A 27,580-nucleotide genomic window follows, 5' to 3' on the forward strand; every position below is an offset into this window, starting at 1 on the left:
GTATTTTAGTAATAAAAAATCGCTCTACTTCCTCTAAAAGTATTTTGTACCTTAATTATGTCACAATAAGTATACTATTACACTTGTTACCCAATTTCTATAATATGATTAGTGCATATTTGATATAGCTTAACCATAAAGTTACGATGAGAAAAACAAAATATTTTCCTCCTCCTTACATTGATTTCAAAATAAAATTATAAAAATTTATTCAAGCGTTAAACTTACCAATTTGTTAATGAACGTCCCTCTAAAATCAGTTATAAGATTAGGATGTATAGTCCGACAGATATCGCTCTCTACTTATTCAGCAAATTGTGCGAAACGTAAATATAAAACAACTTATTCTTTTGTTTTCATACTTTATAGTAAAGTTTCAAAATTTCTGACTTCATTTAGAACAACAATAATAACTTTATTTAACACATTTACAGTTTCTTAAATACAAGTTATCTTAAGGTAGGTTTATTATACAGTTAATGCAATTTTTGTGGATGCCACCTCTATATACAATAAGCATTATTGTATATAAAGATGGTGACCAGTATTTACACACACCACACGAATAATTAACTATAATTATATTAATATGGACAGAAAAATAGATCATAAACTTTTCTCTTCCAAATATGTGAAATACAGTCATCTAGCTGATTGATCCTGAGATAATTTATGGAAATATTCCACCTAAAATCACTGTAGCTGTTGTCTTTTCCAGAACAAACAAAATCAGGTTTGTTGGAACATTTTCATCTCGTAATTGGTTAAAAGCCGTTCCCCGTCCAGGAGTAGCAGAAAAAGCCACAATACCTGATTCAGTAACAGTTAGAACCGTATTATGCTCAATTGTTTCAATGTATATAGGCTCTCTTGCTATATGTGGAAATCTAGCATAAGTTGGGTCAAAAGCATTGTAAATACCCATATCGTTAAGCGGTTTGTTTAAATAATAATAAGTCGCTTTTTTTAATCTTGGCAGTTTAATATCAATCTCCTTCAGTCCGTTTTTTCTTACATCTTCCTGGAGTATATTCAATATATCTTGAAATGTGATCTTTTCGAAATTCTTGTATACATTTTTAACATTAATATTTGAATCTGGATATATCAGCAACATGCAATATTTTCCATCGCTACCATAAGATAATTCCATTACAGAAGCTTTCATGGAGTCCAAATGGCTGTAAGGCACTTTAGCTCGCTGGATCATCATTTCTACAAATAAACCATCCACGCGTTCGATCCTCGTATTACTGACATTAAAAGGTAAAGTCCAGAGTCCTTTAAAGAATATAACGTTGCCCATTAACATTGACGCTCCAGTAAAATCTTCAGGAACATACACGTTCGAGATGGGTGGAGACTGAAGACTAACACGCTTATTTGCTCTGGCAGCTGCCTGGCTGGGGGTTTCAAAGTCTAAATAAGTAATAATAACACGACTATTTTGAACTAAGTCATCATGGTAGTCTCTATTACTTACTTCATTAAAAAACCTATCTATGAAATAAAAGTTTGTACTGGAAACATTTACTTCATCATTATGGTTGTTGAATACAGTGTTTTCCAATATATTGTATTGGTCGTAAAATTTCTTCATGTCTGTAAGTAAAAGGCAGGATCTGAATATCTCACGGCGGGTGTCACTGGAAGCTCCGAAGGACACTCCAGCCAGCAAGCTCCAAACCCCAAAGGGCGCGAGTACAGTCGCTTTTTGAGTAGCATCGTGTGTGAAATATAAAAGAAGTATACTAACATTATTTGGTCTCGTACTGAATTCCACTTGGCGTTGGCCGGCTACGATAGGTAGCAATGCCACCAATATTTTAAACATTTTCCGTGTTTGCGCTTGTGTGCGACCTTATACTTACTGGTCTTGTTTAATGTTTATGCGAGAACCTGTTTATCATCTGGCGCTGTTGGTGTCTCTCTCTTGTATATTCAATGCTGCATCATAACCTAACTTATTTATATATTATATAAAGAAAAAATTGAAAAAAAATTCTAGCTTAAATACAAAAAAAAATATGCCTAATAAAAGGCGTCAATTGTGTATTGCACGTAATAAATCGCTTATAACAGCGGTTTTTAGGTAAAATTAGTTTGACCTTTTATGATCTTTCTTATCTCGGAGTCAAAACCCTATATATTATTGATATACACTGACTGGGTTTTTACAGTTTTATAAATATATGTCGTTTATCGTAAAATATATTATTTATTTGTTTGCGTGTATAATTTATCTTCTGTAAAATAAGTCACGCAAAAAAATAGGTTAATAGTTTATTTAAATTTCACTTCATTTCAATTTCCCACATCACCAACAAAACCTAGTAGTAACATTTTTCATTCTTCACTTACTACCTATTTAGAATTTATATGTTAGGGGAAGAACAACAAAAATATAGAAATTTGTATCAGATATTAAAGTTATAAATTACTTATGTTATCGTTAGACACAGAAATACTCTAGAATGTATCGTCTTTTGCCCCTGCGAAGATTTTGGATTTGATTCCCACTCGGGGCAAAGCGCAGCGTTGAATTCCGCCACGCAACACGCAATGCCTGTAGAATTCGGTGGAAAGTGGAGAACGGAAGTGCCTTAATGGGGATTGATGTTATTTAATGCAGAATTAATAAAAAAAATTAAAGTTACACACAATTATTAGTAACAAAGGAATAAACATGTTATTGTAACTGGAAATTTATAATATAAATAATTTATTATTTCATTTAACCTCATTTATATATTATGCTAGGAATTTCAAGGTTGCGGAAAGGGTTATGGAATTATATGGAACATAATAATCACATAATAAGTCACACATTGTATATTTGGTAACTTAAAGACAAAAATAAATACTGTCAACAGTCGGCATTCGAGTATTATTACATTTACATTCACTAGAGATTTGCTATTTAACTAAAACAACACAAATTGTCCTCTCAAACAATCATTTAAAACAAACTTGGCTCCGAATAAATTCCACTAAATAGTATTGTTTTTGTAGTTTTTTCCATTATAAGATATATGAATGGGCGATTAGCTATGAAACTAGATGGGAATATGCGATTGATGATGTATGCTGAGGTGTCAGCGGACGCATCTGTGCCAGCCTCTGTTACTTCTATATTGGCTTTATGTATTATTTTTGATATATGTATATTCTCTTTAGATATATTGTCGAAATTTGCTGCGCTCTGATTGAAAATGTCACAAACACCCATTCTGTTTAATGCACTGTTCAATAGTATATTGCTATTTATTTGGAATCTTGGCAATTTTAAATCAACTATCCCTAAATCGAACTCGTACATGTCACTTTCAAGTTTTTCAAATATAAACTGCAGCACTTCGACTGTAAGTCTTTTATAGATATCCATAACTTTTATTTTTGGATATGGCAATAAAACGAGCATAGAGAACTTGTCATCACTGCCGTAAGACAATTCCACTACGTGAGATTGTACGGCCTCAATGCTAGAGTAAGGCACTTCAGCCCTTCGATACATCATTTTCACTGTTCCTATATGTCTTCCACTTTCATCGTAAAACGCATCAGCCTCGGTATCAGTCTCGTTGAAAGGCGTAGTCCAAAATCCTTTGAAGGATATAATATTGGTCAAAATCATCCTGGACGTTGAGAAGTCGTCTGCGTCCATCACATCGGATGTCGTCCCGCCAGATTCTTTCATAATATCATTCGCTTTCTTCGCCGCTACCTTTGAGTCTTTGAAATCAAGCCTTACTATTTGCGTCCCAAAATCTGACGTAACAGTATTTTGATAACCAGGGAGTATATCGAAGCCATTATCCACAAAAATGTAATTATTGCTTTTAATTGTAACGTCTTCAATTTGTGAATCCAGTACTGTGTTTGTTAGATTCTTATAATCTGTTTTCAACTCGTTTAGATCCAAAGGCAATCGCAAAGTCCGTTCGAGTTCTGTTCTACTATTACCACTTGCACCGAGCGCGACACTTGTCAACAAAGTCCACACACTGAACGGCGAGAACACTATATTTTTAGCTGTTTCTGTGTTTTTATTATGCAACAATTCTAAACTAAAATTCGCCACTGCTCCGTTTAAATCGTTCGCGTAACACGCCGTGATAAATAAGCAAAAAACTAAGTGCTTCATAATGACGTACGTGCGCCGGCTACAGTGCTCTGGAGGATACTACCGACACCAGTTGTACTTATATTTATACACGTTGCAAATACTTTGTGGTAGTTTCATCTATTAATTATGATATTATGTGTAGTAGTAAAACACATTGATAAGTTTGTAGGTATATTTAATATTTTTTTAATAGAGGTTAATGTGATATTAATGAGTCTTATTGCTTGCTTGATATATATTTTAGGAGAATTTTTCTTTTTTTAAATTTTCGTTTTTCCACTTATTTTTTTAATGGGTGTGTTTTGGTTATATGAAATAAACTCTAAATCTCAAAAATAACAATAATTTTAAATGTTTGTTTATAAATAGGTAACATTTAAAGTTATAGGCAGAACTGTATAAGGTAAAACAATATAAATGCATCCTTTTCATTCTATAAAGAACAGCTTGAAATGGCATGTACAGTTAGAAGTGGTAATTAAAATATAATTAAATTCATCTAAACCTGCTTAATGTGAGAACATGAATGAATTTTTTAATAATTGATAATTTTTACTATGTATTTTAGCTTCACGCTGTATCCCGCACATAGCTGGGTAGGCATCTGGGAACCTAGTTTAAGACACTCCAAGCCCGTTAAACACTTCACCCACTTTCCGGCGAATTCTGCTTAAACAACCTGGTTCGCTTACAGTGCAATCATGTATTTTTAATTAATGAAGAACAGAATGATTCCTCTTTTTATGCTAACGTCAGTTGACAACAGGTCCTGCGCCTTGTAATAAATTGGTAATACGTTATTGAAATATCAAAATCTTAATAATTCTTGAATTTCTTAGTTACAGTATAGTATGAACATTTTATTTTCCTCACACTATTCTAATTATAGCAGGGTAGATATGACCCAGTCTGAATATAATAATAAATTGAATCAATTTTTTTGACTGGCCCCCTATGGACAGGGGTATTAGTCATAAATCACCCAAATTTCTTTTTTTCTGTCTATTTAGACACATACACACACGCACACACACGCGCGCCCCCCACACACACACACACACACATACATTTGTCACATTACTCACATTTACAGTTATCGGCGCTGCAGTATGATGATGCTATTATACAATACTTGATGCAACTAAGTTAAGATCAAAACTATCTATATTTGATAAGCTTTAAAATTAAATTTATAATAACTAAATAGAAGCCTCGTTTTTTTACCTACCTCCACGATAGGAGCATAATGTGTTTATCATTACCATTAAATAAAAATAAACTCAATAGCTCAAGTATAATATTAATAGTGGGGACCCATTCCCAGGAGCATTGTTAATTTTAAATGTGTCCCAATCGTTAATCCTAATATAATTATAGACTTGTTCTTTTTCTTTTAAGTATTATTAAAGTCAGGTTTACGTGTATTAATAATATTTTTTTCTATATTAGGTACTGTAAGCCCTGATTGACCAGAGCACACAACAGATCCACAAGGCACATTAATCACCCAAATTCCTTTCTTTTTCAAGGTCCTTGGTTTGGTTAATAGTGATGCTAAACCAAGTAATATTTCTTTTCGTCGTAAATATTTTTTATTTGGTAGCAGACTTTAGATTTATTAAGTAATGTATGATCGTTGTATATTTGAAATTCATATTTAAATTAGGGACATTACCCGTTTTTGGAGGTATTTCCTGTTTTTTGGGGGCATTTCGTGTTTTTGGGGCATTTCCTGTTTACGCATTGTGTCTAAATTAAGGACTTTACCAGGTTGTTTCTTTTTACCTGAATGTCGACCTTTACATGGCATTTTTCACAATTGCATGGTATACCATATGGTGGTATACCATGTAATATTTAAATGTTTTTGCTGTATATATGGGCTGTTTGTGGTCAGAAGAAAACCCCATCAGCAATTGTACAGGAAACAGCATTAAATTAAGGAAGGTTAATAACAGGTATTTACAATTATTTAAAAACTATGAAATATATTATAATTTTACGTCATCCATTTGAAAATGGATAAAAATAGCATCATTGATACTTAATAAACTTGGTTAAAATAGTTCGATTCTTAACTTCTTTTTTCAATTTTGGTAATCTTAAGTATGTGTAAATTTAAGGTATGAATAATTATGACCAGTTGTGGCGCAGGGGCAGAAGCGTGCGTTTGTTCACGCTAATCTCAGAAACGGCTTAACCTATTTTGTTGCAGTTTTCACTATTGTATTTAGGTAGGAACCCCTGCCAAAACCTAACATTTAGTGGAGATTTTATTTCAATCGATTTATAAATAAAAAAGTTATACATACCATTTGGAGGAATGTTGTTTAAATGAAAATCCTTCTGGTACGTGTTAAGTAGCGCAACTCTAAGCCGCGCTTTCCCTCGTACCAGAGCGAGGAAATGAAAATATTAAACAATTTCTAGATTGGGAATCGAACCAACAACCTGTTGTGCTTTATGTCCATAGGCCACAACTGGCCTCAATATATAAAATAAAGTATATATATAATTCCCCCAAATGGGAATAGAACGAGCAACCGTCGCGTTTACACGCTTGTATCCCTGCGCGAAGACGGCGTCAATCAAACTCAAAGTATGTATTAGTTAGTTCATTTTCCAAATTTCTATATGATATGTTACAAAAAAAAGTTTATATACATACATACATTCCTCCCTCCTACTGGAATCGAACTCACAAACGTCGCAGGTGCCAGTCATAAGAGTCATAGGTACACCTAAACGTGCCACTATGACGTCATCTAGGCATAACAAAGCGTGGTATTGTATTTGCAACGCGCATTATGCTTTATTGGGGTTTACCACACTAACAATGGGCTGGGCACTTATCACCTCAACGATCTCAATTAGTTATAGGTAAGGTTCATTGAGGCTTGTGGCGTATGGGCACAAAGTGTGACTATAAACGCGACTGGTTTTGGTTCGATTTCAATATTTATTTGATTTTTATTTTCATTTTTTCGCTCTGGTATCGAGGTCAACACGCAGTGCCTCCAGAATTCGGCGGAAAGTGCGAACGGAGTGTCTGAACACTAGGTTTCCTCTGCCTACCCTGCTGTGTGTGGGATACAGAGTGAAGCAAATTTTTTTTATTAAAACATTATCAATGCGATGGATGTGGGGTCGAATGCCACGCAAATAAAATTTAATAGGTGTTTATGTATTTTTTATCAGATTTCGTATTTTATTTAACCCTCCAACTGCAACCTTCGTAAATAATACAAGTACAGATTTAATATACTAAGCAACATTTGAAATAAATTAAATATATTTCTTAGGATATATTTATTTTATAGGTAATGCTAATAAATTATTTAATTCTGTAAAAGTATTTTTGTATTTAATACAATATGATTTCTATATTTTAAAAATATTAAAAGGATAAGTAGTACTAATGTATATAGTACTTGATTTATTTTTAAACATGTTTTCGTAACTCTGGGTTAACTGGGTAACGGGTTACAAAGGGATATTTTCTGTATATACATTGTATATAAAACACTCTGTTCCCCTGGCCCTGCCGAATTTACGAGATATCACGTGTTAGAGCGTTTAAATGTAAATAATTCACTCCTCAGGTGGGAATTGAAACTACAAATTTCGCGTTTGCAGTCAGACACACTGCGCCACTACGTCCCAAATAAATGATTAAACAATTTAAATAAACTGTGCAATAGGAATTGATTTTCCATAAAATAAAAAATATAAATAGTGTTATGTATATCAAAATGGTGTAACAAGTGTGTCAAATTTCAATAAAAAAACGTTTCAATTTAAATTAAAATTCTCTTTAAATCTACAAATAAAACTAAAATACTGATGTTACAAAATGAAAGTCAGGGCGTACATAATAGGAATATATCACATTACAATATTGTGTGACTTAAAAAATATCTATCACTGCACTTCTTTGACACTTTCACATAATTCCAAAGAAATTAATGATATATGAATTAATGATATATAAAAATGATATGGAAAATGATAAAAAATACTACAGTTGAGTATTTCATACAATTGACTTAGTCATCGAGGTCACATCTTTAAAGTGCAAAACAGTTACCAATTAATACTCGTTTCTTTGATTAAAAAACACTCGGTTTCGAATATATTCCACTAAATATCACAGTCGTTGTGGATTTTTCCAATACAAAGTACAAGAATGGTCGGTTCGCATTGAATTTAGGTGTGGTTATACGATCTGCAAAATATGCGGACGTTTCCGCCGACGCCACCGTACCAGCCTCTGTCACTTCTATGTCAGCTTTGTGAACTATAGCCGATATGAATATCTCTTCTCTGGTTATTTTCTCGAATTTTGCGTCTCGCGAACTAAATATATCGTGGACACCCATTTTGATTAAAGGCGAGTTTAGAACTACGTTGGTGCTTATTTTAAATCGCGGCAAGTTCACATCCACATCTTCCAAGCCGAATTCTTCTATGTCCTTTTCGAGTCGTTTGAATATATCTAACAGCGATACTTTTGATAATCGCATGTAGACGTCGTTGACCTTCACTCTCGGAAATGGTAATATTATTAACATAGAATACTTGTTGTCGTTACCGTAGGGCAGCTCGAGCGCGTGAGCTTGAAGGCTTTGCATATTTGAAAACGGGAATGGAGCCCTTTGGTACATCATTTTCACTGACCCTATTTCCATTTTATTTTCATTGTAAAATGGCTCAACTCGTGTGTCACTTGCGTTGAAGGGTAACGCCCAGAGACCCTTGAATGATATAACGTTTGTCAGAATCATTCTTGAAACGGCGAAGTCGTCTGACCGTAGTACATTGGAGACGGTGGCGCCAGAATTCTCTATTAAAGCATTTGCTACGTTAGCTGCCGTTGGATCTTTGAAATCTAAGGACATCACCTTTGAATCAAATTCAGTTGTCAACAATCTTTTGAATTCGGGAAATATATTGAAACCTTTATCGAGGAATACGAAATTTTTACTTTTCAACTTAACCCCCTCGGTCCGAGGATCCAGGACGGTCTTCGTCAAATTTGTGTATCCATTGATGATTGAGTCGTCACTACTTGGTAGAAGTAATGCCCGTGACAGTTGTTTCCGGCTGTTACCGCTAGCTCCCAGCGTGACGCCAGTCATCAGAGTCCATATGCCAAAAGGTGATATAACAACGTGGCCATCTGTCTCCAATTGTGTATGATATAGCAGTTCTATGCTAAAATTCCTCGCTCTCCCGCTAAAATCGATCTCCGCGTAACACGTCACGAAAAACAATAACAATATAGCGATCTTCATGTTGCCGTGCGCCTTGTGTGCTTCAGTACGAAATACTAAGTTTAAATATGTGAGTAATGCTATGAATACTAAAACAAGTTTTGACACACACATCGACAAGTCTGTCTCTTTTACACGTTGCTTACTATTGAAAAGTTATAAGCGAAGCTGTAAGAAAATCCGAATTACTACTTTATATCCATTATAATTAGGATTGAAAATACTTCGTATCCCAACTATAGTCAGTATACGTAACGAATTGGTTTTTTATATATACATAAAACGAATATTGTTTATTAAATATAGGATTTACGTATTACGTAGGGTAAAGCTTGGACGTGGGATATTACATGGGAGCTTACAACTGACGTTGCGCCTGCGCAGCCTGTAGCTCAGTGGATTTCTTCAGGTGGTCGTAAGTTCAAGTAATTTCACATTTATGTAGGTAGGCAGAGAGTACATACTATGAGTAATAATTTATAATATAATTTCGTTCTCCACCTTATCATTGTATAAATTATGGTTGTTTTTTGTTCGATCAATTCGGAAAAAATAATAACATTAACATAGACACTCCCCCGTGTGTTTTTATTTGAAACATGATTCACCCACCATTTTTGGTGATACCAATGTCATTACTGTACCTGGTATTGTTCATAATTGACAGCATGACGGCACAGTTGAGAGAGTTGAGGTATCTGGTAGCATGATACTTATGGGTTAAATTCCCAATCGGAAGTAAAGGGAAGTATATATTTATTTTTCTGCCTGTGAAATTAAGCGAAGCCTTGAGTTCCGCTATACTATGTTTCTAAGGAAAATGGAAATTGAAAAAGAGAGTATTAAAGACATTTTCTCATATGAAATTGGGTTTTCTTTTTTCTCGGCATAATATATAATTGATATCTTAGGATCTGTTTTTATCAAATACCGAACAAATGATTTACAACTTTGACGTTAACTACATTCAGCTGATAATTTAATTAAAATTACTACCGGATGAACAATTAGTATGTAATTTACGTTTTTAATTGTTATAATGTATGATGTTACGCAACGTTTCTTTACGTTTATTAATACATTTAATTAATTAAATATATATTATAAAAGAAACATTTTTTACTTCATGAATAAGCTTCGATGAGAGTTCTATAATTTAAAAAAAAATCTGTAGGCTATCTCTTATCTGAGGAACCGGAGCTGTTATGGAGCCGTGGATCGGAAACGTAGTGGTGTTGTTTTTAAAACAGGGCGACAGAGCTGTATTGAGACATATCGCACTCCTGAGGCACGTCTAAAAGCTGTTTTCGAGAGTTTCAACAAGGGGAAGAACGCTCTTCCTAATAAAAATACTTTACAAAATTCGGTTCGCAAAAAATCGATAGATAAATCGATAATCGACATACATAAAATAGTTGTCGAATCTTCACCTCCTCCTTTTTGGAAGTCGGCTGAAAATACATTTAATACGGTCAACAGATTATCATAAACGTAAATAAAATGTATATAAAGGTGGTCTCATTGCTTCTTGCAGTTATCTTATAGATAACCTTTGATAATAGACTAAATAAATATGGATATGGAAATAAGAAAAAAAAAGCGTAATGACGGTAATTTTAAATTTACACAAGATCAGATTTTAATAAAAAACTAAAAAATATTGAATATTAACACCATTGAAATAGGTTTATTATTATAAACGTACGATACGATAAATATGTGTAATAAAATCATTGATTCTTTCTCTAATAGATGAATTAATAATTGGGTAGAGGTAGGCTGAGTGACTAACTAATACATATTCTCCGTTTTTCTACTGCGATTTTTTTATGTCACAAGTTTTGCTAAACCAGTCCAAGGAACTGTAAATACCTAATTATATTTCCAATATATTTAATTATCATTAAATATTACAATATGGTTTTTGAATCTTTGATTTCTAATATGACGTTATAGTAGGTACCTATAGTGTAATGGCGAAAAACCAGTTTCATTTTAAATAAAATATTCCCCCGAATGGCATTTGAATCCGCAATCATCGTACAGTGAGATACGTGCTAACTATGCAGTTTTAGTTTATATTTCTTATAAAGTGGGTTTTTTTTAATATAGCTATTTCTTACCACATAACGAAGATAGGTCGTGCACTTGCAATCAAAACAATTATCTCGCGCGTTATTATTAATATTGAACTATACCCCGTATATAAGTCCGTGCGTAGATTGTAGAAGGTAAAATCCCATTTTTTCCAATTTTGAGGAATTCTCTCTTATTGTTCTCGTATTCTCTCTAACATGCTTACTTGCGAAATTTTAAGTTTCTAGGGTCCGTAGTTATAAACCGCTCTCAAGACTGGGATCGATCTTGAGATGTGGATTCCGTTAATAAATTACTCTCATGTTAGATGATTTATAAATACAGGCCTAAGATCAATAGTTTCGTCTATGCGTTCAGTGTCTATAAGTCATTCAGTAACGGAAAAGTTTGAATTAAGAATTACTTATAAGAATTACATAGATTTAAAAGTTTCGAGAAATCTTCTCTAAGTGCGTGCTTTACATAAAGATTGTGGAATTGCTAAAATTTATTTCATCAACTCTTACAGTAAGAGCTGGTGCTGGTATTTTGCAGAATATTTCGGATATTGTAAAATGCAAAAAAAAAATTTTTACAGGTTGCCTCTGCAAAAAATACGAGCATAATGGCCACCCGAAGAGGGAAACCTCATAAATTTTTTTCATGGGATTGATAGAGCCGTCATGGACTATTGTTATTTCGGCCCCAATTCTTCACTAGAGAGGATTATTATACATAATACAGATGTTTAATTTATATTCATTTTTCAGTTTTCTAGTGGACAATGCACGGTGTCGACTTCCGCCACTCAACACGCAATATCTCAAAAGTTCGAAAGAAAATGAGGAAGAGAGTGTATAAAATACCAGGTTCCCTCTGGCTACTATGCTATGCGGAAAAAGGCATGAAGCGATTTTTTTTATATACTTTTGGAAATTCCTACTACCCCTTCCACAACTTCATAGACTCGTGTAAGTTATAGTGAATATGCATTATATTGACTTCGTTGTTTTCTTTCAAGTTTTAAAAAAAAAATCTAGATATCTTTTGATTGCGTTGATTTAACGAAGAAGCTTGACAGAAACCAAAGTGATCTTATCAGGTTCCATTTTTTCCTTTTGAGATATTAAAGAAACCCTAAAACTAAACCAGATCTCTGAGCAAAGGATTAGAAAAATCGTGAAATGTTAAAAGATTAACTTGAGTTTGATGTGGTTCCATTTTATTTATCGCCGCGACATTTTAATTTTATTTTTAAGCGTTATGTATTTTTTGTCTCCATTGTTTTGCAATTTGAAATCATACAAAATGTTACATTGTTTTAAACTTTTAAATATTTATAAAAACGTCCATCTACATAAAGAAATATTTTAGATTGAGGTTATATTTTTAATAGTAGGCAGACCAAATGCAGCGTAAAACACTCCGTTCATCGGTTTATCTATTGCGGAACTTAATGAGCTGTTTTAGAGTGGGGAGAAAGGGAAAAAATGTCAAATATTGCACCAAGTGGGGATTGAACCCACAACTGTCGGGCTTACAGCCAGACTATTATACTATATAATAATTCATTCCCCCGAGTGGGAATCGTACCCACAACCACCACGTTACAGTAACACACTTGTGCTCCTACCCCTAACTAAGGCCTAGTCACCTTTAAAATGTAATTAAAAGTATGTAATATACAATATACTATTTATATTATGTTTATATATGACAAATTACTTATTTATTTCTGTCTATGAATCATAGCTACCTAATTTAATTAAATTTAAATTTTGTTAAGTTTTAATATTATTATTATGAGTAATATTTTATTCAGCCTTTATCAGAACATGGCTGACAATGATGCATCATTATTAGTTTATTGCAATAGTAATTATGTTTATGATGAAATTTAATTGTACTGTGTACAACGATAATAAATTTTAATAAATAATAAATAACCCAAGATTGTATCGAGATTTTATAATTTTATTTTTATTAGTAAGCTAATAAAATTTTGGCAATTAATTCGTATTGTATTTTTAAGATAAAAATGTACGTAGTGGCCTAATTTTCAAGTGTTACAATTCACGATGAACACGTGTTCAAGTTCTGTAAAGGGAAATTATTATATTCAATATGATTTTTTTATAGATTTTTCTGATCCGACTGACTGAAAAATGAAATTTTACCACCATAAAGTAAAATGATAACAAAACGATGCAAAGTTAAAAACTATTATTTTTTATTTTGCGGGGTAGGTAAAGAGTGTTTTGCACTATTCTTTCCTTTTATATATTATTCAAAACTAATACCATGCATTTCCTTACCACTTAACAAAATAATTGAAACGTGTACCATATTTTATATATCAAAACGCCTAATAAATTTGCTCTTACAATCATTATATACTGTTATAAATACCCCATTAAGAAGTAATAACATTATATTTATTGATATATAAACTAAATATTTATTACTAAATTAAACAATAAATATAAAAGGCTTTAAGACATACGAAATATCGATTTAGTTACGCACTTAATCGATTTGGAGCGCGACTCGTGGGGTACATTAACCTGACCTCACTAATGCGATATGGTTTTCCCACTAGAAAGTATCCAGTTGTCAGATAATATGAACTTTCCTTAACATGTCACTTTCTTTTTTTATTCATTAAAACTAAAGGAACTGGGCTTTAATGGACCTAAAGAGAAAAGGAGAAAGTCCTGTTTTGCATTCGCATGTTTAGGAGGCCGTCGCGAAGAAGAATTTTTATTTGCCCCATTTGGAAAGACTAAGTGTGGCGTTAAGTTCCGCTAAATACACAATACCTTGAATTAATTCCACTAAGGAGGAAAAAATTTTTTAGGTAACGAAAATTCGTAAAAATCTCCCTACAGAGAGGCTAACAACATAATTAAGTTAATTGTAACAATCGTATAAGAATTTCTACATGACTTGATGAAAACGTTTGAATTAGTGGTTAGAGTGCTTGGATGTTATACAAGAGGCGCGTGTTCAAATTTCGCTACGCTAAAATTTTAAAATATTAGCTTCTCGCTGTATCCCGTATAGAGCATATACAGAGACAGAAGTATACAGAGGGAACCCAGTGTTCAGACACTTCGTTCCCCATTTTCCACCGATTTTTTCGAAGTTTTGCGTGTTGAGTGGCGGAATTCAACGCTGGACTTTTTGCCTTGGTGACAGAGTGAAGAAATAAAACTATTAATCAATAATAATTCATTCCCACGAGTGGTGATCGAACCCACAACCGTCGCGGTATAGTTACACTCTTGTGCCCTGCACCACAACGGCCTCAATTTTTAACTAAGTAGAGAACGGAGTGTTTTGACACTATTATCTCTGTACACAAATACTTGTCTGTAAAAAGCGTGAAGCTAAAAAATACATGAATTGATAAAAAAATATTTATACATATATGTCTGTTGACATTCGTCTTTAATGAGGAAAATATAGTGATAAACAAATATCTGGTTAAACCTAAAATTGGAATTTTGCTTAAATTACAATTTCCGAAAGCATTATTTCGTGGTATTGTTAAAATTACCTGTACAGCATCACGTAGGCATAATATATGAAAATGATTTATTGGCGTTGTGTTCCGTCACTCATTTATCACGTCATATCTCGAATTCAAACAAAACTGAAAGCTAAAACTAAAAAAAAATATATATTATATAATTTTTAAAATATGGAAATATTAAAGAAAAATATGCAAGTGCAACGTCAAACGCGAATAAGTTTTGCCGATCTGGTAACGAGGCAAATCACGGCGTTAAGTCCCGCCACTCAACATGCAATTCCTTAAGAGTTCGATGGAAAAAGGAAAATGGAGTCTTAACACTAGATTTCCAGGTAGGCAACGCTTATCTTGCAATGTGCGGGACACAGCGTGAAACGCGTGAAAGCTACAAAAACTAATTTTAGTTTCTAACAAGACAGTATTCACCATCCGACGCCAACGTCAATCGAGGCGTTTTTGTAGGTTCAAAGTTCTTTTGGGGGGGAATATTTATCACATAATATGTGTATGTAAGTGTTTCCCCGGACTGATTAGATAAAAGGTAATTGGGTTCTTCCATTTGAGACATTTGCTGTATTTTTTTGCTTCACGTTGTATCCCGCATATAGCAGGGTAGGCAGAGTTTCCCCGCTTTCCACAGAATTCTTGAGGGATTACGTGTTGACTGGCGGAACTCGTCACCGCGTATTGTATTGTTAACACTGGAGCTAAGATAATAAAAATGTTAAATATTTTATTCTACCGAGTTAAGTCACGCCACGAAGGTGACATTTCAAAATAAGAGGAAAGAAAAGAACGCAGTGATGTATTACTTTATATTCTTTCATCACCCTCCGACTGCGGAATACACATACGAGTAAAATAAAATACGGTAAAACAATCCAAACATAACGGTAAAACAATCAAAAACCCAAACGTGGGTGTATCTATTTAGGTACATTTATAATCCCAAATATAAAAGGGTAAGCCGAGGGAACCTAGTTTTAAAAGTTTAGAAACTTCGTTTCCCATGCATTGCCAAATTTTCGTGACATTTCGTGTTGAGTGGCAGAACTCAACATCGCGCGCTTAAATCAGATTCATTCAGAGAGAATCATAAATCAGAGCGAGGAGATGAAAATAATTCATTCCACTTATTAGGAATAGAACACACAACTGTCGCTTTTTTAACCCGACTCTGCGCCACGGGGGTGTCAAATTAAATAATAACACACCTTACATAAAATAATAATTGTTTACATTGTTTCATTATTGTCACACGTTGCCTGTTTTTTAAATAACTGACTTCAAAAAAGGGGGTAATCTCCCTTTTTTGTGCATATTGACATGTACGAATGTGTGGAAAATATTATCCATATTTGATTTGATAATCTATTTATTATTAGTTTTAGTTTTATTTATTAGCATGTGCTCTTAATTACGTAAGTGTACGTTTGGTCCATAAATTTCTCGGAAACTGTCATATTGAGATGAACCTTTTTGATTTAAATATTCCAATTTAGAGAACAGTTGAAGTTTCATCAAAATCGTTCAGCAGTTTTAGAGATGTGGACACATTTTTTTGAAGGTATTTGAAATCGGTTGTTTTTTTTTTTAAATTACCATTTTTTTTTTAAATTACCTAATATTTATAAAAAAAATGTTAATAATCCTAATGGCGCATTTTACAAAATAAAAACCCTGCGAGGGGGATATTTATGTTGATAATAAAGGCGTTTCCCAAGTCTGATAAGATAGTGTATGACGTTGGGTTCTTCTATTTATAAAATAGTGTAAAATAGAAGGAAAATAGTGAATTATGTGACGTATTACTAGTATTTTGTTGACGTAGTGGTTGTAAGAACTGAGAAATACTTAAAAAACCGTTAAGTGCGTGTTGACTTCGTCCACGGAGGGTTCCGTATCAATTCCGTGATTATAGGTCAACGGGAATGTGATTTATTAAATTTGACAAACTTAAATTTGCGGCTATAATTATAAGTTTGTAACTTATTTTATTGTTTGGAATGATATTGACATTCTTTTTAATTATTAGGTCATCATGAAGGATACTGGAACTTTTAAAATAGGTATAAATTAAGTATTTCTTATCATTATTATTATTAACTTTAAGGTAAAAATTAGTTAAATCAATTCTGTGCTTAATCTAATTCTTCATTTTTGAACTAAGCATCCCAAAAACAATTTAAATTCTCTAATAGGGAATCGAACCCAGAGCGTTCATCCTCCATAAAAAATTTTTCCAACTTTGCTATGACTTTTTCATTCTGTGATCATAATTTTTTATAAATATAATAATTAAGTTTAAATATTCATATTAATATTGTTAATACTCCACTTTATCGTTTCGGGTTAAAATAACCAATTGAAAATAGTCCTATAATTAGGCAAGATCACGATTGCGATTAAATGAAATTATATTTTTTATTGATACTTATTTAATACTTACTAATATTATAAAGCTGAAGAGTTTGTTTGTTTGAACGCTCTATTCTAGGAAAGTACCTACTAGTTTGAGAATAGAAAAGAAATAAATAAACCTAAAATAAAAAAAAAATGTTTTGAATATTGCACATTTTTTTGCAGGACGGCTATACGCTATATCACATGAGGTTAATAGTTTCAATGTTAGAGTGTATCATGTTATCAATAGTCCCTATTCGTAGTCTCTCTTTTGAATTATATACTAGGAAGGCTAATTTTAATGAGGCTTTTTCAAAATAAAAAAATAACACAGTTTATGCGTTTTAAACATGTATGTAATAAAAATCTACTCTTATTCAAAACAGCAATAAAAGAAATTTGCAATTTTTCATATTCAATACTTTACCTAGGGACTATCCGTGGGCAAAGCCGCAGCTATCATTTAATAGTAATTTTAATTTTTCATCACAAAATAAAAAAAAAACATCAAAATCGGTTCACAAAGTCAAAAATTCTGAGGTAACAAACATAAAAAAACAGTGGAATTGATAACCTCCTTTTTTTCAGAAGTCGGTTAAAAATGCGTTGAGTTCGACCACTCAACATTACAGTTTATCTGCCTATAATATTGTAAATGGGATAAAGAATCTAATCGAGGTTAAGGTTAAGATGTACAAATTATTCTCAAGCAAACTTATAAACAACAACAACGAGAACTATATTATAATTATTCTTGTTATTTTCCTTTAAATATAACATTTGTGGTTTGATACAAAAATTTAAATTTAATGATAATGTCATTATAATACTAAAAACAATAAATAGTTTGTTGTTTATTTAAATAATATGTGCATTATACATAGCAATTACCTAATAAATATGATTTCATTATATATTCATATATTATAAATATAATTCTATCGTCTTAATAGATGATTAATTAATAATAATTATTTACGCTAATAATTATTGCGCGGGATACTTGGAGAAAATAACGGCGGTCGTGGTGGCGCAGCGGCACGAGCGTGTGGCTGTAAACGCGACGGTTGTGTGTTCAATTTCCGCTCGGGAGAATAAGATATTAAATATTTTTGTTTCTTGGCTCTGGTAAGGAGGCAAAGTGAGGAGTTGTGTTACATCACACAACACGCAATGCCTCAAGAAATCGATAAGATGTGGGGAACGGAAGTTTCTTAATATCTTAAACTAGGTTCCCAGGTTCATTCTTACTACCTGGTTTTATTTTTTTTTCTGCTTTAATGTTTTTCATTTTATTATTATATGATTGATGTATTAATATTAAATTAATATAACGGTTGGATTTTAGCTTTGAACGGATTTGATCACGTAAAGGAGTTTTTTTTAAATTTTTTTAGGCCTAATTTTTAGTTAATAAAATATCTGAGGTGGTTTTGGGGTGAAAATGGACCATCCGGCCACCGTATTCCTATGCCCACGGCAAAGATGCCAGCGACAAGCTAATTTCTTATATTTTTTTCTGTTATAATCGCTACTGTCATCTAGCGTGAATTTACCGAATTAGCTTGTAAGAATAAATAGTGTAAGGAATGTCTTATTTTCCTAGTTTTCCAAAAGATGGCGTATTTTATACAGGTTATTATTTACATTATTTGCCCCTGTTATGTAGCATTAGGTATAGCGCGCACTAGTGATTTTTGTCACCGTGACTGTTGCGTGACTGTCACCGGGTACATTACACTTAATGAAGGTGCGCGCATTTGGATACGTGACAATTGGGTGACTTTTTGTCCGCGGAGGCCGGCAACACGCCGGTGACGCAACTGTCACCGGGTCCATAGATTTGTATGCCCGTGCGCGCATTAGCAACTAAATGTCACCTCCCCCTTGCGGTTTCCATACTAGTCGTCTTCCGCATAAACATGAAACAGCAGCGTGTTGCATTGCAGCCCAGAATTTTTATGTCAATAATTGCGTCAAGTTCATCACCAAGGCAAAATGTGTGTTTTCATGAAGATGAAATAGACAATGACAATACTGATTGACGAAATTGAGTTGAGGCCATTGCTCTATGACAAATGAAAAGTTAAAAGCCAATATTTTCTACATTTGCCTTTTTTTCTATTTCTTAATATAAGTGCACAGACAACCATCTCTTCGAGATCCATTTTATCAAATGTAAAAAATTTCGTCACTGTCATCGCAAGTGCGCGCAGTGGCGAAAAGTATGGTGACATGTCAGTGACAAAAAGTTTATTGTCACCGTGACAAAAGTCACCAGTGCGCGCTAAGGGTTATTGCCATTTCACATACCTATCTTCACAGGTTGTCAGTTCAAATACGATAAAGTTCACCGTTATGCATATCTTATATTTTCTTTGTTTTCTTTTATTATCTTTTCGCATTTCTTGAATTTGGAAAGTATGGCAAAAGGAATTTATATATAATAAAATACCTTATTATTTAAAGGGAATATTCTTCGAATTTTCTATATACAATTATAATAAATATTTTAATGCTATATATAACGTGTAAAAACTTTAAGTTATTTAGGTATCTAAGTAGTTTTGTAACCTTCATAAATAATACATAGGTACAATCGTATAGAACTTTTATTTAAATGACAATGCAATTGTAGCCGTCATCGTGCAGGGGCACAGGCCAGGCGTGCGACTATAAACGCGACGACGAGACGCGGTTCAATTCCCACTCGAGACAATGAAATATTAAATATTTTTGTAGAGGTGTCGAAGCAAAGCGCGGCGTTGAGCTCCGCCATTCAACACTCAATGCCTCCAGAATTCGGCGTAAAATATGGAACGGAGTGCTTTAATACTAGGTTCACCCTGCTGTGCAAAAAAAAATATCCTCATCATCATCATCATGATCAGCCTGTCCTCATCCACTGCTGGATATAGGCATCTCCAATGGCACGCCACTGAGCTCGATCTTCAGCCGCATCCAGCCGTTGCCCCCTACTTTGCGAATATTGTCACCCCGATGACCGTTTGGTGAACCCGTTCTAGAGTGGAGACCACGTAATGTAGGACGTCCTCCAGCTAGATGCGGTGACGATGTTCGCCATAAAAATATAATAATATTTACTTATATTGTAATTGTAGACTTCGCTAATTAATTATATAGATAAATAAAATGCATCTATCAATATAATTATGTAGGTACTATATCATAATCTACCTGTATCTAACCTTGATATGGAATGGGTGTGTAAAATTACATTATTTTGAGGAAGCACGAAAACAACGTGAGAATCTTTGAAGATATTATAAAAAAATCTTTTGTATATTCTTGTAAACTCAATGTTACGGTCACGACCGTATACTTAACCCGAGTGTACATCGGGTGTCTAAATATTGCTATAGTTTAGTATTTAAAATGATGATATATTTTTTGTTCTGTTAATGTGTGAACTGTTAATGTGTATACAAATACATTCTAAATATATTTTTTTTTAATTTCAATTTTATGATTTGATTCCATTCTTCTTATGATAAAATTAATTAATTAGTTTGTTCTGTTAATCCAAAAAAATTGTCCTTGGGAAAAATAGAACATTGCGAACAAAACGGGATTTGAACTTAAAACTATTTTGTTCATCAAGGTACAATTCAGTTACATCATTATGGAGATAATTGTATTGAAAATAATGTTTATTTATATTTATAAAGTCATTATCTATAATTGCTCCCTTGGACTGAGCTAACTAATGGCGTCTAGTGAGACGTTATTAGACTGTCTACAACATAACAGTCGTTTTTAAATATAAAAATGTATATAATAAAAATATATAGAGTACAAAACAAAAAATCAGTACTTACATTCTCATTTCCAAATAATATTGAAAAAAAAAACATATTCAGAACGCAAGTGTGACCTCAGCATTAGAATGATCTCATAGCTTTCAAGATATATTTATAATCGAAAAAGGCAAAAAACGTAATTAACTTCGTACCCTACATGTATCGTTTATATTTTTATTTAACTTTTATAATACTACAACTAAAGTCACCCTCTTGAACTAGGTACACAATTTTTTATTTATTTATTTGAATTATTTTAGTGTTTTATTAACTATCTACATACATATATGAAAAAAAAAAATTGTACACTTCAATAAATGTTGACTTACATAAAGATATTTTAATTTTAAATATTAATTTTAAACATTTACAATATTGTAATTACACCATTAATATTTAAAAAAAAATACAATTTATATAATTATACTTAAATATTTCCCGTTATAACATCTACAGATGACAATGAATTTCATATAAAAAATCTGTTTACCGGCTTAAAGGAAGTAATATAATATACGTTATGTACAAGTATATATGAGAGCATGTGGAGGACAATAGACTTTGGTTTGTGGTATTTATAAGATTTTTCCTTTAAATACAAACTAAGTTCTAAAATTATTGTTGCTTAGACGCAGAGAACATAATGATTAGTCTTTTCGTTCTTTCTATGATGGAGCTTAACCTTGAATTACCAGACAAGTAGCAAGATAGGCGCGGAGAGCCTAGTGTCAAGACTCACCGTTCTATACTTTCCGTCTGTATTTGAAATGTTGAATTGTAGAACTCAACGACTACTTTGTTTTGGAACAGAAAATAAAATAACTCGATGAACCGTAAGGGAGTCGCGCCTATATAAAACAAACGTGATTATATGATTTGTTTCACGCTGTATCCCTAGCGGAGTAGCCAGGGAGAACGGAGCGCCAAGGGATACGGTCTCTACATACCTCCTTCGCCTTGTCCACTGTCATAATCGTCATCCAGTATCTTTGATACTCAGTTCGAAGATCAACCGAGGTCTCCTCCTATCGATCTTTTTTCTGTAATATTTTTTTTGCTATTTAAACCAGCTGAGCACGTTCTTCTTCATTCTCACCGTGACTTCCTCGCTAGTACGTGCCATTTTGTGCCATGCTCTTTATTGCGGATTGGATCAGCTAAGCTGACTCCGCATATCCTACAAAGAGATCGCATCACCACAGCATTCATCTTTCTTCCATTCTTAGGAACTCTCTCGCAGGATCCACTGGTTTGAATTGATAAAAAAAAATCTTCACGATAGATAATCTATCTATCGGAGAAAGCTATAACATATATCGTTTAGATGTACTCCACTGTACCTGCGATCATTTTTCCCCGGCCCTTATTAGCAAAGCTGGTGCAAGTTTACATTATCCAGGATAAAGTAAACGTCAATTCGATTCATTTCTTTATTTATTCCTGAATAAAAAGATAGATAAAGATGCTTAAAGTAAGAATATCTAAATGGCATTGATATATAGAATCTACTATGTATATATTTTTTTGCTACCCAATTATTATTAGTATTTAATGAATAGATATTTTTTGTCGAACACTTAATTGTGTCGCATGTCCACTAATGCTATTGCATGATGGTGTATTGTCAAGCTTGTTATTATCTATTTATAATTCTCGACATACATTCCAATTGTAGTATTGAGAACTATTACCCACCATTCAAATTTTAAGAAAGGAGCGTATATAGCGACGTTCCCTACGCATCTCCCAATTTTTTAAACATCGTGGATGGGGTGACGGTGTTAACTCAGCGCTTTGTTGCCAGAGCGAGGAAAGGAAAATAATTAATTCCCCCGAGTGGGAATCGAATCCATAGCGTATTACAGTCAGATCTCATACCACTGCGTCATAATGGCGTTTAAAATAAGGAGTAATTGCTTTGCTTCACACTTTCCCACGTATAGCCCAATTGTTTAAAAATCCCGACGGAAAATCCCTTTCAATAATATCTCTTTAAAATCCCGTTATAAAGGTTATTTTATCTGTAAACTTTTACAACAGTTGAATGTTTTAATAAGTACCTATATCAGAAATCGATATTATTTATTATATTATTATTCCATATTATAAGGAAATCGAAAACTGCGAAAGCCAATTTTCTTTTTATTTTTCTCACGTGTTACTACTCAGACTTTAATAAAGATTTTTTTTTCGGCTTCTCGCTGTATCCCGCACATAGCAGGGTATACAGAGGGCATGACGTGTTGAGTAACGGAACTTAACGCCGCGCTTCTGCTTTACCTCTGGTGCCAAATCAGAGCGAAAAAAATTAAATATTAATAAAAAATCTTGTAGGACTGAACGACTACTTTGTGTTTCAGGGTCCCTGCGGCACGTCGGCCTCGCTAATAGAGATGAAGCCTAAAATTAATGAACTAAGACTAACTTAGTATTTAGGTCGTAAACGCGATGATTATGGGTTCAGTTACCACTCAGGGAAATTAATTATTTTCAATTCTCTCCTTCTCCCTTTCCTTCGTTACAAAACTTAACACGCAATGTCTCGAAAATAAGGCGGAAAATGGAGAATTGGGTGTCTTGACGAGGTTCCCTCTGCATATCCTGATATATGCGGGATACAGCATGTAATTGATTAAAGAACATACTGGAAAACTAATATCTCAGTAAGTAAGCCAAATACATTTATATTTTTTTAGAATATTAGTTTTATTATTTTGTGATTATCTTTTGCGGGTTTATATGTAACTAGCGGACGCGCGCAGCTTCGCTTGCGTAATTAGGGGCGAATTCTAATAAACCACGAAACATGTGTTCAATGAAATATTTTTAAGAGTCTAAATTTCAAATTTTATAAAAATCGGTCCCGATTTAAAAGAATCGAAACAAACTTTCAACCCCTTATTTGCACCCTTAGCGGGAGAATTCTAGAAAACTATGAAACACGTATTCAATTAAATACTTTTAAAAATCTAAATTTCAAATTTTATAAAAATCGGTGCAGATTTAATTTTTTTTCCATACAAACTCTCTACCCCTAATTGACCCCTTTAGGGTTAAAATTTTTCAAAATCCCTTCTTAGTGGATGTCCAGATTACGAAAGTAAACATCTGTCCAAATTCCATGTTTCTACCATCAGCGGTTACGGCTGTGCATGCGTCTTACCTCAGTCAGTGAGGACAAGTCCTTTTATATATATAGATAATAGCTATGTTATTGTTTGCGTCAGATTCTCATATTATTACTTTGAATTCTGCAAAGTATTTTTAAAATACATTCAATTGTTATTTGATAACATTTTTTATTACTATTTTAAGGCTACTTACTGGAAGTAGCGTTTTATTGACAATTAAATTTGGAATGACGATAAAATTAACATGAAATCTAAGAAGTTAATGTAAAAATTAATTATTTATTTATTAGGTTTCATGCTCTATACCTTCGTATATAACTTAATATTTTAATTTCCTTTTCTACTTTCTGTCCAAATTTTACCAAAAATAGCATTTTTAATGCATTTTTAAGTATTTAGCATAGTTAGAACCCATAACTATGACTTGTAAGTAGGCAGCACTCAACCGTAACGACCTTATAACGTTTGTTGATTATTTATTATTAATAATTATCTAAAAACGTTACATGAGAAGTCATCGGTTGAAATATTGTTTTACTTAACCTATAGCACCGGTCTGCTATGGCACATTAAAATTCTTTGTGACTTTCTAAAATATTGTTAAACATTAATTTTACCTTATCTATATAAAGAATGAATTTGTAAATTCTATGGTGATTTTCTACAAAAGCTAAGCAATTTTTGCTAGAGTTTAAACGAAATTAAAAAGTAATAAACAAATTAACAATATAATATATTTCATTGAACACATTTAAACAACAGATGGTTCCGCATACACACCAGATAATATTATCAGTCCAGTTGTTCTTTCCTGAATAAGAAACACGAATTCTTTATTTGCTTCAAAACGCTGTCCTAAGATCCTATCTTCCAATCCTACGATCGTTGACGCGGCAGCCACTGTACCTTCTTCTGTCACTTCTAATTCCACATTTTGCACTGTTTTTGATACATACAACGGACTGTCAGAGACGCCGGGTAGCTGAGCCTTGTCTTTGTCAAATATCTGCTGTATCCCACCGTACTGCAGTGGTCGGATTAAATCAACCTGAGATGAAATCTTAAAACGAGGTATATAACAATCTATATCGGGTAAGTCGCCAGATATCTTAAAATCTGACATCCAGTCCAATGGTTGAGTGGCCAAATTGCTTAATAATGTTTGCAATGGCATACCATCGAATGGTAAAAGAATTAACATGGAGTATTGTTCACTTTTTCCGTAAGTCATTTCTAAAATTTGTGCTCCAATTAAATTGGAATCTCCAAAATTATGCGGTGCTTTGTGGTACATCATATTAACAGTTCCTATCGTTTTGCCCTGTGAATTGTAGAAAGCTTCTTCCTTAGTTTGAGTTGGGTCGAAAGGATTGGTCCAGCTCGCCTTGAAATAAAGTGCATCGACCAAAATTAGTCTTAAATTATCAAGTAGCTCCGGTCGAACTGCTGAACGGATTTTCCCCTCAGTCGCTACACATACATAATAATTAATATCACTGGCAAGTTTTGTCGTATTGTTTGTGTCAACAGAGTACACGTCAGTGTCGTAATATAGAGCAGATTCGCAGAATTCCTGATAAATTTTCAGCGTATTGTCGGAAAACATGGCTGATTTGCTGTTGATTGTGACATCATCGACCTTTATCCTCAACAAGGAAGTGATAGCCGAATGTAATAATTGTGTTTCCTTCAAATTCTCCGCCAGTCGAAGCTCCCTCACTAATTCCGTAAAAGTGTCGCCTGCTGAGCCTTCAGCTAACAACGAGAATATATTCCAGACTGATAACGGCGATAGAGCCAAGTTCTTATCACCGAAATTTTCTTGAAACGTATACGCATTTTGGAGTAACTTTAAGGAAAACTCGTTGATTGCATTAAAGTTTATGTTAACTAAGCTGTTCGGAGCGGCAGCGACTAGCCCGACGAATGCTATAATCTTCCACATTATATACGACTGGTTGGTTCAAAGTTTGCCGCAACACTGGTGTACTAGAAGGCGATACTATTAATTTCAATGGGATTTCTCACGTTTGCATTGAATACCATTAAGTGTTGTTAAGTAACGTTTATCGTTCGCGTGGCGAATATGCGTGTTGTACGTCCGATACTCGTATATATGGGATTTTAATGTATTCGTGATATATGAAATCGATTTATTCGATTATTGTTCATATCGATCTTATGATATATTTTTTTATTTATATATTTTTTTATATTCAGCTTTTTTAGTGGAATTTTGTATTTACATTTCTCCAAATTATCTCAATCATCCCAAAATAAGATTTTTCTCACTTAAAAAAAAATATGATTAATGTTTGTTTGACAATACTCAGAAACTTAAATTAATCTTTAACTAACATTAAAAAAAAAAAGATTAAATGAATCATTTTCAAAAGATTTAATCCTAGAGACTAATTGAAATTAAAGATAAGTTCAAAGTGTTCAAAGCTCTGATTAACGTTAGCACGTCTAAATTAAGTCTTAGGTTGATTCGTCATGGACATTAATCAACGATGCAAACAAATATAAAACTGATTTAGTATTGTAAAAGGTAACGAAGCGTTTAAAATAAGAAAATGTAGCTTCTTAGCTTAATAATATTAATGGTTATTGTTTCTACAATACATTTAATCTCCAGAAATTTTTCCATAAAAAAATTCCATAGCATTTGTAATTTTGGAAAATACTTACGAGACGGTTGTGGGTTCGATTCGTACGTACGTTCTGACAAGAAGACAAAACGTGGCGTTAAGTTACGCTACTCTACATGCAAGTTCTCGATAATTGCGCAGTACGTGGAGAACGGAGAGTCTTACCACCAAAAAGCCGACTTCAAAACTACATATATGCGCAAATTTAAACGTAAATTAACAGGTAGGAAATAATAATTTAAGCATTTCAAAGTAAAGATAATAATTAAAGAACAACTAATGAAAGTATTGATATCTATTAACTATTAAATTCCTTTATATTTGGAGTCGGTGTCAATGTTAGCGACAAAGTCAAAAAAACTAAATTTAATGACTAACTTAGCTTTTGAGATTTAGATTTTATTTTAAAAACCTATACACTGGAATTGATAGCCTTCTTCTTATTGAAGTCGATTACAAATAAAATTGAAATGCTCATATTAAATTCAATTTTCCATATTATAAAATGTAGAAATCAATTTGAATAATAAATAAATGTACTTATTACGAGAAAAATTATGATTT

At 33.0% G+C, this 27,580-nt stretch overlaps 4 protein-coding genes across 4 annotated transcripts; all 4 read right to left on the bottom strand.

The window, feature by feature from the left end:
- Positions 1–537: 537 nt before the first annotated feature.
- Positions 538–1,943, bottom strand: LOC146535263 (serine protease inhibitor 77Ba-like). The gene has a single exon (XM_085190587.1). The coding sequence runs from the start codon at positions 1,832–1,834 to the stop codon at positions 671–673; it is 1,164 nt and encodes a 387-aa protein (XP_085046713.1). The 5' UTR covers positions 1,835–1,943; the 3' UTR covers positions 538–670.
- Positions 1,944–2,816: 873 nt separating this feature from the next.
- LOC146535264 (serine protease inhibitor 77Ba-like) lies at positions 2,817–4,196 on the bottom strand. Its single transcript, XM_085190586.1, has one exon. The coding sequence runs from the start codon at positions 4,142–4,144 to the stop codon at positions 2,960–2,962; it is 1,185 nt and encodes a 394-aa protein (XP_085046712.1). The 5' UTR covers positions 4,145–4,196; the 3' UTR covers positions 2,817–2,959.
- Positions 4,197–7,922: 3,726 nt separating this feature from the next.
- LOC146535265 (serine protease inhibitor 77Ba-like) lies at positions 7,923–9,468 on the bottom strand. The gene has a single exon (XM_085191465.1). It carries the CDS (start codon positions 9,418–9,420, stop codon positions 8,236–8,238), a length of 1,185 nt encoding a protein of 394 aa, XP_085047591.1. The 5' UTR covers positions 9,421–9,468; the 3' UTR covers positions 7,923–8,235.
- A 15,611-nt stretch (positions 9,469–25,079) lies between these two features.
- LOC146535266 (serine protease inhibitor 77Ba-like) lies at positions 25,080–26,443 on the bottom strand. Its single transcript, XM_085191646.1, has one exon. The coding sequence runs from the start codon at positions 26,308–26,310 to the stop codon at positions 25,117–25,119; it is 1,194 nt and encodes a 397-aa protein (XP_085047772.1). The 5' UTR covers positions 26,311–26,443; the 3' UTR covers positions 25,080–25,116.
- Positions 26,444–27,580: the final 1,137 nt, after the last annotated feature.

Source organism: Heliconius melpomene, chromosome 10 (assembly GCF_056956725.1).
Source record: "Heliconius melpomene rosina isolate 202511_hmr_F chromosome 10, ASM5695672v1, whole genome shotgun sequence".
In the NCBI taxonomy this organism is placed as follows: Eukaryota; Metazoa; Arthropoda; class Insecta; order Lepidoptera; family Nymphalidae; genus Heliconius; species Heliconius melpomene.